At 38.0% G+C, this 14,265-nt stretch overlaps 1 protein-coding gene across 18 annotated transcripts in view; it reads right to left on the minus strand.

Annotated features, from left to right (window-relative positions):
* The window catches only part of HERC1 (HECT and RLD domain containing E3 ubiquitin protein ligase family member 1), a 311,831-nt gene that overhangs the window by 154,877 nt on the left and 142,689 nt on the right, over positions 1-14,265 (minus strand). For all 18 annotated transcript variants that reach the window (XM_063652260.1, XM_063652248.1, XM_063652245.1 and 15 more), the window contains exons 5-12: positions 13,124-13,435; positions 11,920-12,016; positions 11,194-11,337; positions 9,633-9,760; positions 6,333-6,477; positions 6,053-6,224; positions 4,397-4,531; positions 3,578-3,743 (exon numbers count right to left, since the gene is read on the minus strand). In XM_063652260.1, the coding sequence (XP_063508330.1) occupies positions 3,578-3,743; positions 4,397-4,531; positions 6,053-6,224; positions 6,333-6,477; positions 9,633-9,760; positions 11,194-11,337; positions 11,920-12,016; positions 13,124-13,435 (1,299 nt within the window). The remainder of the gene's footprint in view (positions 1-3,577; positions 3,744-4,396; positions 4,532-6,052; positions 6,225-6,332; positions 6,478-9,632; positions 9,761-11,193; positions 11,338-11,919; positions 12,017-13,123; positions 13,436-14,265) is intronic.

Raw genomic sequence — 14,265 nt, forward strand, 5'->3', positions numbered from 1 at the left:
TCTGCCATCAATTCTGGTATTAAAGGACTCTGAGGCATTCTTCAAAATGTCAATTGCATTTATCAGCTGCAGAATTTCTACTTGATCCTTTCAAATTATTTTAATCTCTGTTAAATTTATCTGATAGGATTCTGAATTCCTTCTCTGTGCTATCTTGAATTTCTTTGACTTTCCTCAACAAAGCTATTTTGAATTCTCTGTCTGAAAGGTCACAAATCTGTTTCTCCGGGATTGGTCCTTGGTGCCTTCTTCGGTTCATTTGGTCAGGTCATGGATGGCGCGGATGCTAGTAGATATTGAAGAGTTAGGTATTTATTGTAGTCTTCACTGTCTGGGCTTATCTGTACCCATCCTTCGTGGGCTTTCCATATATATCTTGGGCTTTCCAGATATTTTAAAGGACTTGGGTACTGTGATCTAAACTGTATCTGCTTTAGTAACGCTGTGGTTCTTGCAGCCTCGTAGAGGTACCACCTTGATGGTCTTATCAGACTCTTGTTCTGTTCCCTTACTTTCTCCCAAACAGAGTGTGTGTGTGTGTGTGTGTGTGTGTGTGTGTGTGTGTGTGTGTGTGTGTGTGTGTGTGTGTTACCACCTTGATGGTCTTATCAGCCAGAGACTCTTGTTCTGTTCCCTTACTTTCTCCCAGAGTGTGTGTGTGTGTGTGTGTGTGTGTGTGTGTGTGTGTGTGTGTGTGTGTGTGTGTGTGTGTGTGTGTGTGTGTGTGTGTTTCTCCCGCTCCTCAGCCACCTAAAGCTGGGGGTGGAGTGACACAAGCACCCCTGTGGCCAACACCACTGTGTGTGTGTGTGTGTGTGTGTGTGTGTCTGTGTGTGTGTCTGTGTCTCTCTCTCTCTCTCCCCCTCTCCTCAGCCACCTAAAGCTGGGGGTGGAGTGACACAAGCACCCCTGTGGCCAACATCACTATGACTGCACTGGGTCAGACCTAAAGCTAGCACAGCACCAGCACAGCACTGGGTCTCACCCGAGCTTGCCGTAACCACTCCCTGGCTATTGCCTATGTTAGCTCAAGGCTCTGTGGTTCCACAATCAGCCAGTGGCAAAGACAGCCAGGCCGTGTCCTTCCCTTCAGGGGGAGTGAGGTCCCCCAAGCCTCAGGTGGGTCTAGAGGTGCCATCTGGGAGTCAGGGACTAGAGTCAAAAACCTTAGAGGTCTACCCAATGTTCTATTGTACTATGGCTGAGCTGGCACTCAAACCACAAGACACAGTCTTTTTCACTTGTGCCTCCCCTTTTCAAAGCTAGAGGAGCCTCACCCCATAGCTACCACCACCCCAGGCCACAAGGAGTATTGCCAGACAAGCACCAATGTTCCCTCAAGCTTAAGGCCCAGGGATTCTTAAGTTACCTTATGGTGAATACTGCCTGGCCTGGGACTCACCCTTCAGAGTAATGGGTTCTCCTGTAGCCCAGGGCAGGTCTAGAAATGCCATCCAAGAATTAAGTCCTGGAATCAGGGATCCCAAGAGTGTATTTGGTACTCTATCCCTCCGTGGCTGTGCTGGTACCTGAAGCCAGAAAGTCTCAGAGGCTCACCCAAAGCCCTTGACGTAGCAGCTGGGTATCAATGCTGGTTATTCACAGCCCACGGGCTCTTCGGTTAGCAGGTGATGAATGTTGCCAGTACTGAGTCCTTTTCTTCAAGGCAGTGGGTTCCCTTCTGGCCCAGGGTATGTCTAGAAATGTCATCTGAGAGCTGGCACCTGGAACAGGGAGCTTTGCGACTCTGACTGGTTCCCTATCCTGCTGTGACCAAGATGGTATCTAAGACACAAGACAAAGTCCTGCCCACTCTTCCCTCTCAAGTGGAAGAAAGGGGTCTCTCTTGGAGCCACGAGCTGTGTAGCCTGGCATTGGGGTCGGGGCGGTGGGGTGTTAGCCAGCACTCCCTTAGTTACCCCAGCTGGTGTCTCAGTATGTCATGTACCCCTCTGTCCACTGTCTCTGGGACCAGTTCAGCACTAGGACTCGCCTAAGAGTTGCAGTCCTTTTGGCCTAGACTGCCTTTCAAGTTTACTTGGAGACACAGAGCACTATAGCCCTCAGTGGCAAGCCTTGCAGGAATTCAAATTTGGATCACTGGGATCAGCAATTCCCCTCTGGCTAGGGTTGGTTTAAATGCTCCTTCTGTGGACAGGTGTCAGCTGAGTTTGGTCCAGTTCTCCTTTCTGCTCTAACAGGATAGCACTGAGTTCAATGCCTCACGATTGCTGTGTTCTCCCTCCCCAAGCACCCAAAGACACTCTCTGCACCATACTGCCACTGCTGCAGGGAGAGGAGTGGCACTGCCTATTCAGGACTGTTCTTTCTACCTCTTCAGTGCCTCTTTCAGTGATATGAAGTTAAAACTAGGTACTGTAAGTGCTCATCTGATTTTTGGTTCTCATTAAGGTGCTTTTTTCTGTGTAGAGTTGTTAAACTGGTGTCCTTGGCAGGGGGAATGATCAGTGGAGCCTTCCATTCCACCATCTTGCTCTGCCTCTCAATTTCCCTTTTGATTTCTGTAGGGTCAGTGGTAGTATCTTGTCTTTCATTCCTGATTTGAGTAATTTAAGTCCTCTCTCATTTTTCTTGGTCAGTCCAGCCAGAGGTTTGTTGATTTTGTCTTTTCAAAGAACGAACATTTAGTTTCCTGGATCTCCTCAATTGTTTTTCCGTTCTTTATTTTTTTAATTTCACTCTAATCTACATTAGTTCCTTTTTTCTACTTGCTTTGGGTTGACTCTTCTTTTTCTAATTTCTTAAGGTAGAAGGTTAAATTACTGATTCGATATATATATATTTTTTAATATAGATGTTTATAAGCTATAAATTTTCCTCCAAGCACAGCTTTAGCTGCATTTCATGAGTTTTGGTATGTTAAGTTTTTGTTTTCATTAATCTTAAGTATTAAATTTATCTTGTAATTTCTTTCTTTGATCCATTGATAATTTAGGAGTGCACTGGTTTAAAAATTACTGTACTTTCTATTATTACCTGCCAAAAGAGTTTATTTTCTGTATTTTGTATTAAAAATATATAGATATTTTTAAGTTTCCCCCAAATTTAATATTGTATTATAATACTAAATAGTTTTTTTAAACTATACTCTCCTTATTTATAATCAGTATTCTATTCTAGGCCACTTCTTCCTCCTTAAGCTGACCTTTCTCTCCTTAGCTCTGGTTACAGTTCTAATAGATGATCCAGTCCACTTATTCAGTTACTACTACTGACCAAGCCATGCACTAGGTCCTTGCCCTCAGGAACTCATCTTCTGGTGAAAAAAGAGTGACACGTTTGTAAATAAGCAACTAGAATACAATGTGATATAATGAGAACATACACAAGAAAAACCAAATCTGGTGGGAGGGCAGGAATAAAAAGTTTCTCAGAGATGGTATCTGACCTTTGTCTCAAGGATGAGTTAACCAAAAATACTCTCACCAAGAAAACAGGAGTAAGGGAAACAACATCCAATTGAAATTGTCCAATGTACAGTTGAATATATTGTATAGCTAAAATCTCAGAGAAAGATGTGGTTTGAGATACAGATTCACAAGTCCTATTCTCTTACCTCTTGGATTTCATCTGGGACAGTTGAGTCCATCAGTCTGAAGAGCAAATTTCGAAGTGGACCTGCCTGCCTCCCGAGAATGCTGGTAGCCACCCCTCCCGCAAGTGCAAGAGCAAGGTGATTTGAAAGTAGCTTCAGGCACAGCTTGAGAAAACTGTGGTGTTCTCTGAAACCAAATAAACGTCTATGAATTCTTGGAACATAAAAGTGCCTGTGCTATCCAGTTTGGGTAACATTTTTATATCTTTAAAAATTTTGTTGGCCAGGTGCGGTGGCTCATGCCTGTAATCCCAGCACTTTGGGAGGCCGAGGTGGGTGGATCACCTGAAGTCAGGAGTTAGAGACTAGCCTGGCCAACATGGCAAAACCCCATCTCTACTAAAAATACAAAAATTAGCTGCGCATGATGGCGGATGCCTGTAATCCCAGCTACTAAGGAGGCTGAGGAAAGAGAATCGGTTGAACCCGGGAGGCAGAGGCTGCAGTGAACTGAGATCATGTCACTGCACTCTAGCCTGGGTGACAGAGCAAGACTCCATCTTAAAAAAAAAAAAAAAAAAATTTTTGTCAAGTCATGAACAACAGTAATTTTTAAAACATGATTTGTGAAATTACAAATAACTTTTTCCTAGAAGTTATTATCAATAAGTATCTAAGTTTAGCTCTTTTCTAGATTATAAAAAAGTTTCATATAATTTGGGAAGACAAACAAGAAAGAACAGTAAGTCAAAACTCAAAAGGAATAATTTATACACATGCACACACACACACACACACACACACACACACACACACATACAAAACGTACATATAACATACCTTGATGATGGGAAAGGGAGTGGGGGAATCTCACTGTTTATTTTATCACAGTATCTCTCAAGAAAAGAACGCAGATGTGAGAAGGTACTCTCTTCAAGATCTACACAATAAGGTCGGTGCCATGCAACAACTTGTCTAGAAGGACACACAAGAAAATAATAAAACAGTCTTAAAATGAAATTTTTATGCATGATCAAAAACGAAAATTAAAACATATATTGGCCGGGCATGGTGGCTCATGCCTGTAATCCTGGTACTTTGGGAGGCCAAGGAATGCAGATCACCTGAGGTGAGGAGTTCAAGACCAGCCTGGCCAACATGGTGAAACCCCATCTCCACTGAAAATATAAAAATTAGTCGGGCATGGTGGTGTATACCTGTAGTCCCAGCTACCTGGGAGGCTAAGGCAGGGGAATCGCTTGAACCTGGGAAGCAGACACTGCAGTGAGCAGAGATTGTACCACTGCACTCCAGCCTGGGCGACAGAGTGAGACTCCATCTCAAAAAATATATATATACATATATACATTAAAGCTGAATGATTTCAACAAGATACAAAGAAGACACTATTGATTATCAAAGTGATAAAACCTTTCATTTTAGCGACTAAGGAAAACCAAGAATTTGCCATCTTTAAGAAGAAAACATACAACCACCACCTGTTTTGGAAGGTTTGGATGTCCACTCACCTGAAAGCAGAGGGCTGAGTCACATGATCTACTAAAGCCCTCTGGTTCGAAGAGTCCAGAAAATATATATTTCATATTAAGAAAAATATCCTGACTCTATAGAGTGATATACTGAAATCTATTAAAAGACAAAATCCTGAAATTTCTTGTGAATACTTTTAAGCTCCTGGGACCCAACCATCTACATATGAAGTGGGAAGCTGGAGATTTAATGCTAATAGCAAATTATTTATATTCAACTTATTTATTTTGGCTTTTGTGTTAGAGGAATAACTATCGATAAATATTTTTAATTGGTTAGAATATCATTTTAAAACCCTGAGTCAAAGGCATAGAATGCAAATAAAATACATTCTGAGCTATAAATTAGCCCATGTGTATCTGAAAATATCTGAAATAACCCAAACATTCTTTAAAATTCAATCTCCTAATAGTGACTGAAACTCACCTACCTGATTGACTAAACATATACAGTTAGCACTTTAGGAAAAAGCTAAGTTTCTGCAAAAAGTAACCTCCTTGATTTAAGTATGACAATCTTTTTTTTTTTTCAAAAAAAAAAAAAAAAAATTTCAAAAACCAACCAGATAAAGAGCACTGAGGTTAAACATTAAATCAATAAAGACTAGTTCTGATTTTAATTATTTTAATTTCCTCTTGATATGCAGACAATTAATTTTTTTAAATCAGCATATAGAGATGAGAGAGAATTCAAAATGTTTAAAAGACAATGTCTTAAATACTGGGTATGACTTCTTGCTTCTGAAACATGTCTAACCTCAACATTCAAATCACAAGAAATCTAATGTCATTTCTATGATAGAGAAAAAGCAATACTATATATGTTCAGAAGAGTATTTTATGAACAAAGCACAATTATTTCTGTTTTTATTAGTGTTTCTACTTTTTATTGGTGTTTCTTGTGTTAAAACACACAAGAATTTTTAAACATAAATATAACTCTTACCTGTCCCTAGGAAGAGCAGTCCATGCCAGACTATGTGATGTTCCAGCTGAAATCTGCTGAATAGCTATGCCATCTAAGCCACTCACTTTCTTTGGTTTAGTAATAGGACCTGTGGAATTTCCCTGACCACACTGCCCCATTGAGTTATTGCCCCAGGCATAAACTTCATTATCTAAAAACAAAATATAAAGTATTATATAAAAGAAAAGCCAAATTCAAGTGTAATATATTTACACAAGACAACAGTTAATACTATTTCCTTAAAAACAAATGACTTTACCATGAGAAAGAGCCAAACAATGACTGTCTCCAATAGAAACATCAACTATTCTTGTGGCAGCAAGTTCTTCAATAAGCTTGGGTCTCAAAGCAGTAGCTTCTGAAGAACCACAACCCAGACAAGCTCCACAGCCCCAAGCATAGACCTGAAAAAAAACAGAAATACGCTACACATAACTTCCTGAGATGATTAGATTGTTGGCTTTAGGGATAAATGAAATCTATGAAACTAAAGTGTGGTTTGATAGTAAATAACTTTCTGATGTTAAAATCATTTTGATCATTTTAAAGATTGTTATAGCGATTTATCATGCTGCCTTTAGGCATTCACTGTATAGGCAGAAAAACAGCTGATCTGAAAATAAAAATAACTGGTCATAGAAAAAACAGAAAGGTCTTCGGAGAGGGTCTGCTAAACTACTAATTGGCTTGCAATTTGTTATATTTGCCCCATCTTACCAGCTTTGAAAATACTGTCTTAAAACTTCTCCTTTATGTGTTTCTCACTATTCCGGTGAGATTTAACAAGGTATGATCATATAAAATGGATTATATAAATCACAAAACTGATGTTTATTATTTAGTTTTAGAAATACCTCACCTCATTGTTACAATAATTATCACTTACAAAGAGGGCCATGTGAAGCAGTAACAAGATAGTTCCCCTTAAACATCTTCATTTTTGACTAATGAATACGAAAATAATCACTAACTGATTTAAGATGCTTGGGGAAACGGTTAGGTGGGAAAAAAAATTTTTGTCTTTGGCAAGACAAATAGGTGAGTGACTGACAATTTGGCAACCCAGAATCAACAAAATCAAAACAATCAGCAATCTGAATGATTTTTTTTCTTTATCTTCAATAGATTTTGGTAAGATTATATAGATTCTTATCTTCATGCCATCAAATTTGAGAATTTGTTTTTGTCTTGCAATTATTTTAGGAAAGACTGCTGCTGAGAGATTAAACCACTTCAATTAAAAATAAAGAGCACTGTCCAGGTGTAGTGGCTTAAGCCTGTAATTCCAGCACTTTGGGAGGCTATGGCAGGAGGATCACCCAAGCTCAGGAGTTCAATACCAGCCTGGACAATGTGGCAAGACCCGATCTCCACAAAAATTTTAAAAATTGGCCAAGCATTGTGGCACAGGCCTGTGGTCCCAGCTACTTGGGAGCTGGGATGGGGAAGATCTCTTGAGCCCAGGAGGTAGGTCAAGGCTGCAGTGAGCCATGTTTGTGCCACTGTACTCCAGCCTGAGCAAAAGAGTGAGACCCTGAGTTCAAAATAAAATAAAATGAGAACATATATTTGTACTTGTTCCCAGATAACTTACTTAAGTATAGAATGCAACAAAATTCCAGTATATAAGGCATATTTTAGGAGATGTTAGGAACTAAAGATAACGACAGTGAAATAATGTATACTCAAAATCATCACAAAGATTTCCTAAATCACTCATAAAGTATCATACACATTCATGCACCATTCGGTCAATAGCAGACCACATTATACAACAGTGGTCCCTTAAGATCTAATGGAGCTTTGATGCCAGTATTTTTACTGTACCTTTTCTATGTTTAGATATGTTTAGATACATACTTACCATTATATTACAATTTCTGAAGGTATTCAGTACAGTAACATGCAGTACAGGTTTGTAACCTAGAAGCAATAGGCTACACCATATAGTCTAGGAGCGTAGTAGGCTACACCATCTAGGTTTGTGTGGTACTCTCTACAATGTTCTCACAATAACAAAATGGCCTAATAACAGATTTCTCAGAACACATCCCATTAAGTGACACATCATTGTAATACTGTCACTCAGTAAGGCCTACATAGAGTTTTCTCTTGCAGCGTTCCTTCGGTTGAGCACCAGATGAGAAATACTTGGCTTGCCTTTAGGGACTGGACCATACTGTATAGTATGGTGGGAAGTCAGTACAGAAGAGGCCTGAAAGGGCTGAGACAGACTGAGGGAAAAGCAAATGTTGATCATCATTTCATGCTCAAGTTTAATGGTAAACAGAACTACTCCTACCCCTTAAAAGTATTTCTGACTTTGTTTTTTTCCATGCATATATATTTGATTTCATATAACTTAAGGTACTCATAATACAACTATTCTATACAGCAAACAATTCACAAGTTCTCTTGGAATTCAATGTAATGGATTTATTATTATTATTACTATTATTACTACCACCACCAACTAATAGTTGAATAGTACTGGATAATCTATAGAAACTCTCAGTTCTAATGATTATCTTATATGATCACTTGTATGCAAAGCAGAAATTATTACTCCTTCATAAAAAAAGAAGCACATGATGCTCAAGGGATGTCTGTTATTTGCCTGTGTGTATACATCAAATACATAAGCATCTTCTAACTTCAATTCATGGATTCTTACTACAAAAACCATAGTGAGAAATACATAGAAGAGATATTCTTAAGGCAGCAACTAGCTAATGTAATGATGAATAGCTTGAAGATTTTTAGAACACAAGGCATTCTAGTTTCTCAATGAATAATCAAATTATATGCTGATTTCAGCTTTTCTGCTCCTCTGCCTTGTGAATTAGTCATAAAACACTTTTATACCACTGCCTGACACAAGGTGGCCTCCTATACATGACAGAGTAAGTGGCCAGCTCACTTTTTTACTGCCATCACTGATGGATACACAGGGACAAATATTGTCAGTCTATAACTATACCTGGCTCCTCCCTATCCTCAACAAACAAATAGGGCAAGAGTGAAAATACGCATGTAAAAGTTCGAAGCTTATAAGCTATGAAAGTACAAAGCTTATGAGCCTTTATAAAGGCTCATAAAATTCCGACCATCCTAAGCCTGACTTCACAGTGTTTCTCAGAAACACCTAACTCTCTCAGGATATTTTCCATACCTAAGTGTTCTCTTTACCCTCCTTTTTGATCACCCTCTTGCCTTCTTAGTTCATATCACTGGCTCCATCAAGATTTAGTTCAGCTTTCCCCAACTATCCATGTTTTAGAAAAGGTTTAAGGGAAGCTAAATGCTAAAACATTTTAGAAAGTCAGTTTAATACAAAGAACAGAGGCTCCACTAAGGTTTATCTGGGTCACATATGCCAGGTTAGAAAACCTGGTTCCTTCTCAGATACTCTACTTCAAACAGAAGAAAATATTTCATTTCAGTATGTTGCCTAAAAATGTATTTATTTGAACTTTAAAATTTAAATACAATTATTACTTTTTAGTCACCTAATCCTCTGAAATACTCTAAGTCTTCTGTACTCATCCCTTAGTCCTACCTGCCCTGTTGATGTCAAAGCAAGTGAAGACTGGCTCCCAGCACAAACTTTGCGAATGAACATTCCTTGTAAAGCTTCAATAACTTTAGGTTTATACACTCTGTTGGTATCACCATGACCAAGTTTACCTATAAAAACAAACACATTAAACAATTTACTTGTTTTAAAGAACCTCTACTCTTTTTAACACTACTAAAGTTGATAAAGAGCTCTAATGTTTCCATCACTAACCTGACAGATATGAAAAGCTATGTTTCTGATAGCTGAGGATGTTAACAAATGAGCATTTTTATTACAAGAAAGTTAACAATCACTGATAGCCTTTTATATCTTAATTTCAAGCAATTAAAATCGAGCAATTTAAAATCACTTTAAATCACTTTAAAAGAAACATAGAAAACTATTTTTCTCTCTTTCTCCCCCTTTAATGGCTATATTTCTAACTTCAAATTTGCTGACAAAATACACAGGTACTATATGCATATAATTTTTCATAAACTTAAAAAGAATGTATATGCATATAATTTTTCATAAACTTTTAAAAAAATCAATAGCTCATGAAATTGAAAACTTGACAAATCATTAAAGAAGAAAAACAAATGGCCAACCATCTACAAATCCAACCACACCAGGAATAAAAAAAGTATAAATTAAATGATACCATTTGCACTATTGAAATTATTTAATTAAATTTAATACATGCTGTTGTTGAAGACTATGGGGAAGTAAGCATTCACACTGCTAGTAGGAGTGACTAATTAAAGTGGACAAAGATTTAGTCATTCATTGTGTTGTTGTTAACACTGAAAAAAATTGAAACCATCTAGATACTCAACAATAAGAAACTGGTTTTATAAATTGTGCCACCATCAAATAAAAGGACACTTTGAGCCATTTAAAAGAATGATGTAGAGTCATACTTGTTGATATAAAAAAGATACTTATGCCGGGCACAGAGGTTCATGCCTGTAATACAAGCACTTTGGAAGACTAAATCTGGCAGATCACTTGAGCCCAGAAGTTCGAGGCCAGCCTGGGCAATAAAGCAAAATCCTGTCTCTAAAAAAAATACAAAACTTAGTCAGGCATGGTGGTGCGTGCCTGTAGTCCCAGCTACTTGGGGGGCTGAGGCAGGAGGATTGCTTGAGCCCAGGAGGTTGAGGCTGCAGTGAGCCAGGTTTGCATTACTGCACTCTAGCCTGGGTAACAAAGCAAGACCCTGTCTCAAAAAAAAAAAAAAAAAAACTATTAGAGTAAAATATATATATGTCAAAACATATATAAACTTATATAAAACATACACATGTAGGTATACTTTGGTTTTTAAAAACACATCTAAGTAGAAATATATGTAAATATTTGTATAAATGTGTATTTATTTAGAAGTCTATTTCCAAAATGTTAACAATGGTTAAAGTAACATTTGTAAAAGCTCAGTTCATTTTTTAATTTCTGCTCATCTGTATTTGAGTCATTCTACATGGCATATATAACTGAAAAATAAATTTTTAAAAAACTCAAGAAAAAAGCCAAAGCTACTGATAAATAATTTTTTACATACCATTGTCTCCTCCTCCAAAAGACCATACAGTTCTCCCATCTTTAGACAGAGCAATAGTATGTGAACTGCCACAAGAAACCTCTCCTACATTGCTAATGTCTTTTACTAATGTTGGAATGTTACGACTATTGCTGTCACCATGACCTTGGATAAAACACACACAACAACAAAGAAACAACGTTAACTCTTTTTCTCTAGGCCTCGACTTCACAAGTAGAATAAATGTTACAACTTTAAAATAGAATTGAGATTTCTTTTAATGCAATGCAATATGAAAAAGACAATCATTTCTAACATCTTCTCAATCTTCTAAGGTGCTCCTAAACTGGGTCATAGAGTCACTTCAGTGAACCACTAGAATATTCTTTTCATGCTCCCCTCACAGCACTTACCTTATGTTGTCCTGTTTCATGCTCATGTTGACTTGTTTTCATTACCCACTAGATTATAAACTTCAGGATAATGATGGTATTGCTTTTATTCCAGAAACCCTACAGTGCCTGGTCATAATAGGGCACACTCAGTAAATGCTTGCTAGATTTAATTGCATCTTAAATATCAGCACTAAAATATAGGTCTTACCTATATAAAATTATCTTCCTCTGAGCTTAAACTAACAAAATAAATGACAGTCTTTGGCCTAGTAAATCCACTCTCACGGCTTCTCAGTAACTTAATCATTTCTAATTTTCTAGAAGAATAACTTCCATTTTTAAAAAATCTTACCTAATCTTCCAAAGTCTCCTTCACCCCATGTGTATAATTCCCCATCCTCTGTGACAGCAGCACTATGTCTGTATCCAGCTGACACACAAACAACTACCTGCATTGCACACAAGTAAATACGATGAGCATGCACATGTTAAAACATATAGTCCGTATTTGATCCTATACACAGAGACTTCACAGATACTAATATTCACAACCCATCCAGGAATTTCCATGTACTGTTGTGGAGGCTGTGTTCAGGCCAAGGATGACTAGCTAAGAGTTCCCGCAAGTGCTGAAATACATGCCTGTAATCCCAGCACTTGGGAGGCCAAGGCAGGCAGATTGCTTGAGCTCAGGAGTTCGAGTTCAGCCTGGGCAACATGGCAAAACCCTGTTTCTTTTAAAAAATACGAAAATTAGCCAGGCATGGTGGCGCATGTCTACAGTCCCAGCTACTCAGAAAGCTGAGTTGGGAGGACCACCTGAGCCCCAGGAAATCAAGGATGCAGTTGGCTGAGATAGCGCCACTGCACTCCAACCTGGGTGACAAAGTGAGACCCTATCAAAAAAAGAAAGAAAGAAAAGAGAGGACGGGAGGGGAGGGGAGATTAATAAAAAGAGAAGATATGAGCTCAGTTTCTTATGGTTCCAATTATTTGTGTGGGTCCTTGGCAATTACTTAGGTACTCTAAATGCCTCACCATTCAGGTCTCTATTAAGATGCCACCTCTTCTAAGAGCACTCTCTGACCTACCTCATTACCTAATACCACACCCTACCCAAGGTAATCTTTATTGCTCTTTTTTTTAATATTATCTGAAATTATTTTATATGCTTGTTAACTTATTATCTCTATCCTGAAGACTAAAGGATTAAAGTAGAGACCTTATCTGTCTTGTTCACTACTACACGTCTAATGCCTAAAATACTGCCTGACACTTGAAAAGTGCTAAATGTTTGTTAAATGAATGACTCTCAGTTTGCTTATCTGTGAAATAGGGATAATAACTACCTTACAAGAATAGTTATAAGAATATAAGAATTAAAATTCAATAATGTATACAAAGGTGTTCTGTAAACTGTAAAGCAGATATACAAAAGATTAAGCCAAAGGGTTGAAGGGGCAACTGCTGAAAGAACACATCAAAATCTGAAAGATATTGTCAATTACAACACCAATGCATCTAATTATTTTTACAACCAAAAAGAATGCACATACCTTTCCTTGTAGAGGTCCCTGAATAAGCTTGGGATATTTCTGTGTTGAACTATTTCCATGCCCCAGTTTCCCATAATCACCATCTCCCCAACTGAAGACTTCTCCTTCTGTCGTAAAAGCTAAAGTGTGACCATCAGATCCTTTAGAAGATGAAACCTTTTTAATGGATCTGTGAGGCTCGAATGTTAACTTTTTTAAAGTTGACTGATTATTGGAGTCTCCAAGGCCCAGTCTCCCATAGCTGCCTTTCCCGCAAGCTCTAACAGAGCCATCCGTAGAAATGACAAAAGTGCAGTACTGTCCAGCTTCAATCTATAAACAAAGAATCATAAATATAAAATACTTCTGTGAGTATCAAAGTATAATATTTAAGGCTGGTTTTATCAAAGAGCCTCAAAGGAAGTCTTTTAGCAGAATATGGCATGATTCTCCAGAGAGATTAAGGAATATACAGAAATTTAAGAGAACATGAATGGCCTTTTCATGCTCATGACTTTGTTGCTGAGTTCAAATTCTTCATGTATATGTTATCTTTCCAGGTTATTGTCCAGGTTATGATTGAATGAAAACAAAGTAAAACGCTTAATATCCTCTTATAACTGAGAATGGCAAGACATAAAATTTTCCTTCCTATAAATTCCTTAGGGTACATTATGGCAAGAACCATATAAAATGTATTCTAAACCTATTTGAAAAAAATACATTTTAATGAAAGTAATAAATAGAAAGTTCTAGGTGGGCTATAAATGTAAAAGAAAAAGTGATCATAAGAAAATGAAATGCTAATCTAGCAAAAAGAAATTCCAGTTTTTATTTATTTATTTATTTATTTATTTTGAGAGTCTCGCTCTGTCACCTGGGCTAGAATGCAGTGGTGCAATTTCGTTTCACTATAACCTCCACTTACCACGTTCAAGCAATTCCTGCCTCAGCCCCCCCGAGTAGATGAGATTATAGGCATGCGCCATCATGCCTGGCTAATTTTTGTAAATATTTTTAGTAGAGACAGGGTTTCACCATGTTGGTCAAGCTAGTCTCGAACTCATGACCTCAAATGATCCACCCGGCCTTGGCCTCCCAAAGTGCTGGGATTACAGGTGTGAGCCACCATACCGGGCCTTTATTTACTCTTAATTGCCATT

Source organism: Pongo pygmaeus, chromosome 16 (genome assembly GCF_028885625.2).
Source record: "Pongo pygmaeus isolate AG05252 chromosome 16, NHGRI_mPonPyg2-v2.0_pri, whole genome shotgun sequence".
Classification (NCBI taxonomy): Eukaryota; Metazoa; Chordata; class Mammalia; order Primates; family Hominidae; genus Pongo; species Pongo pygmaeus.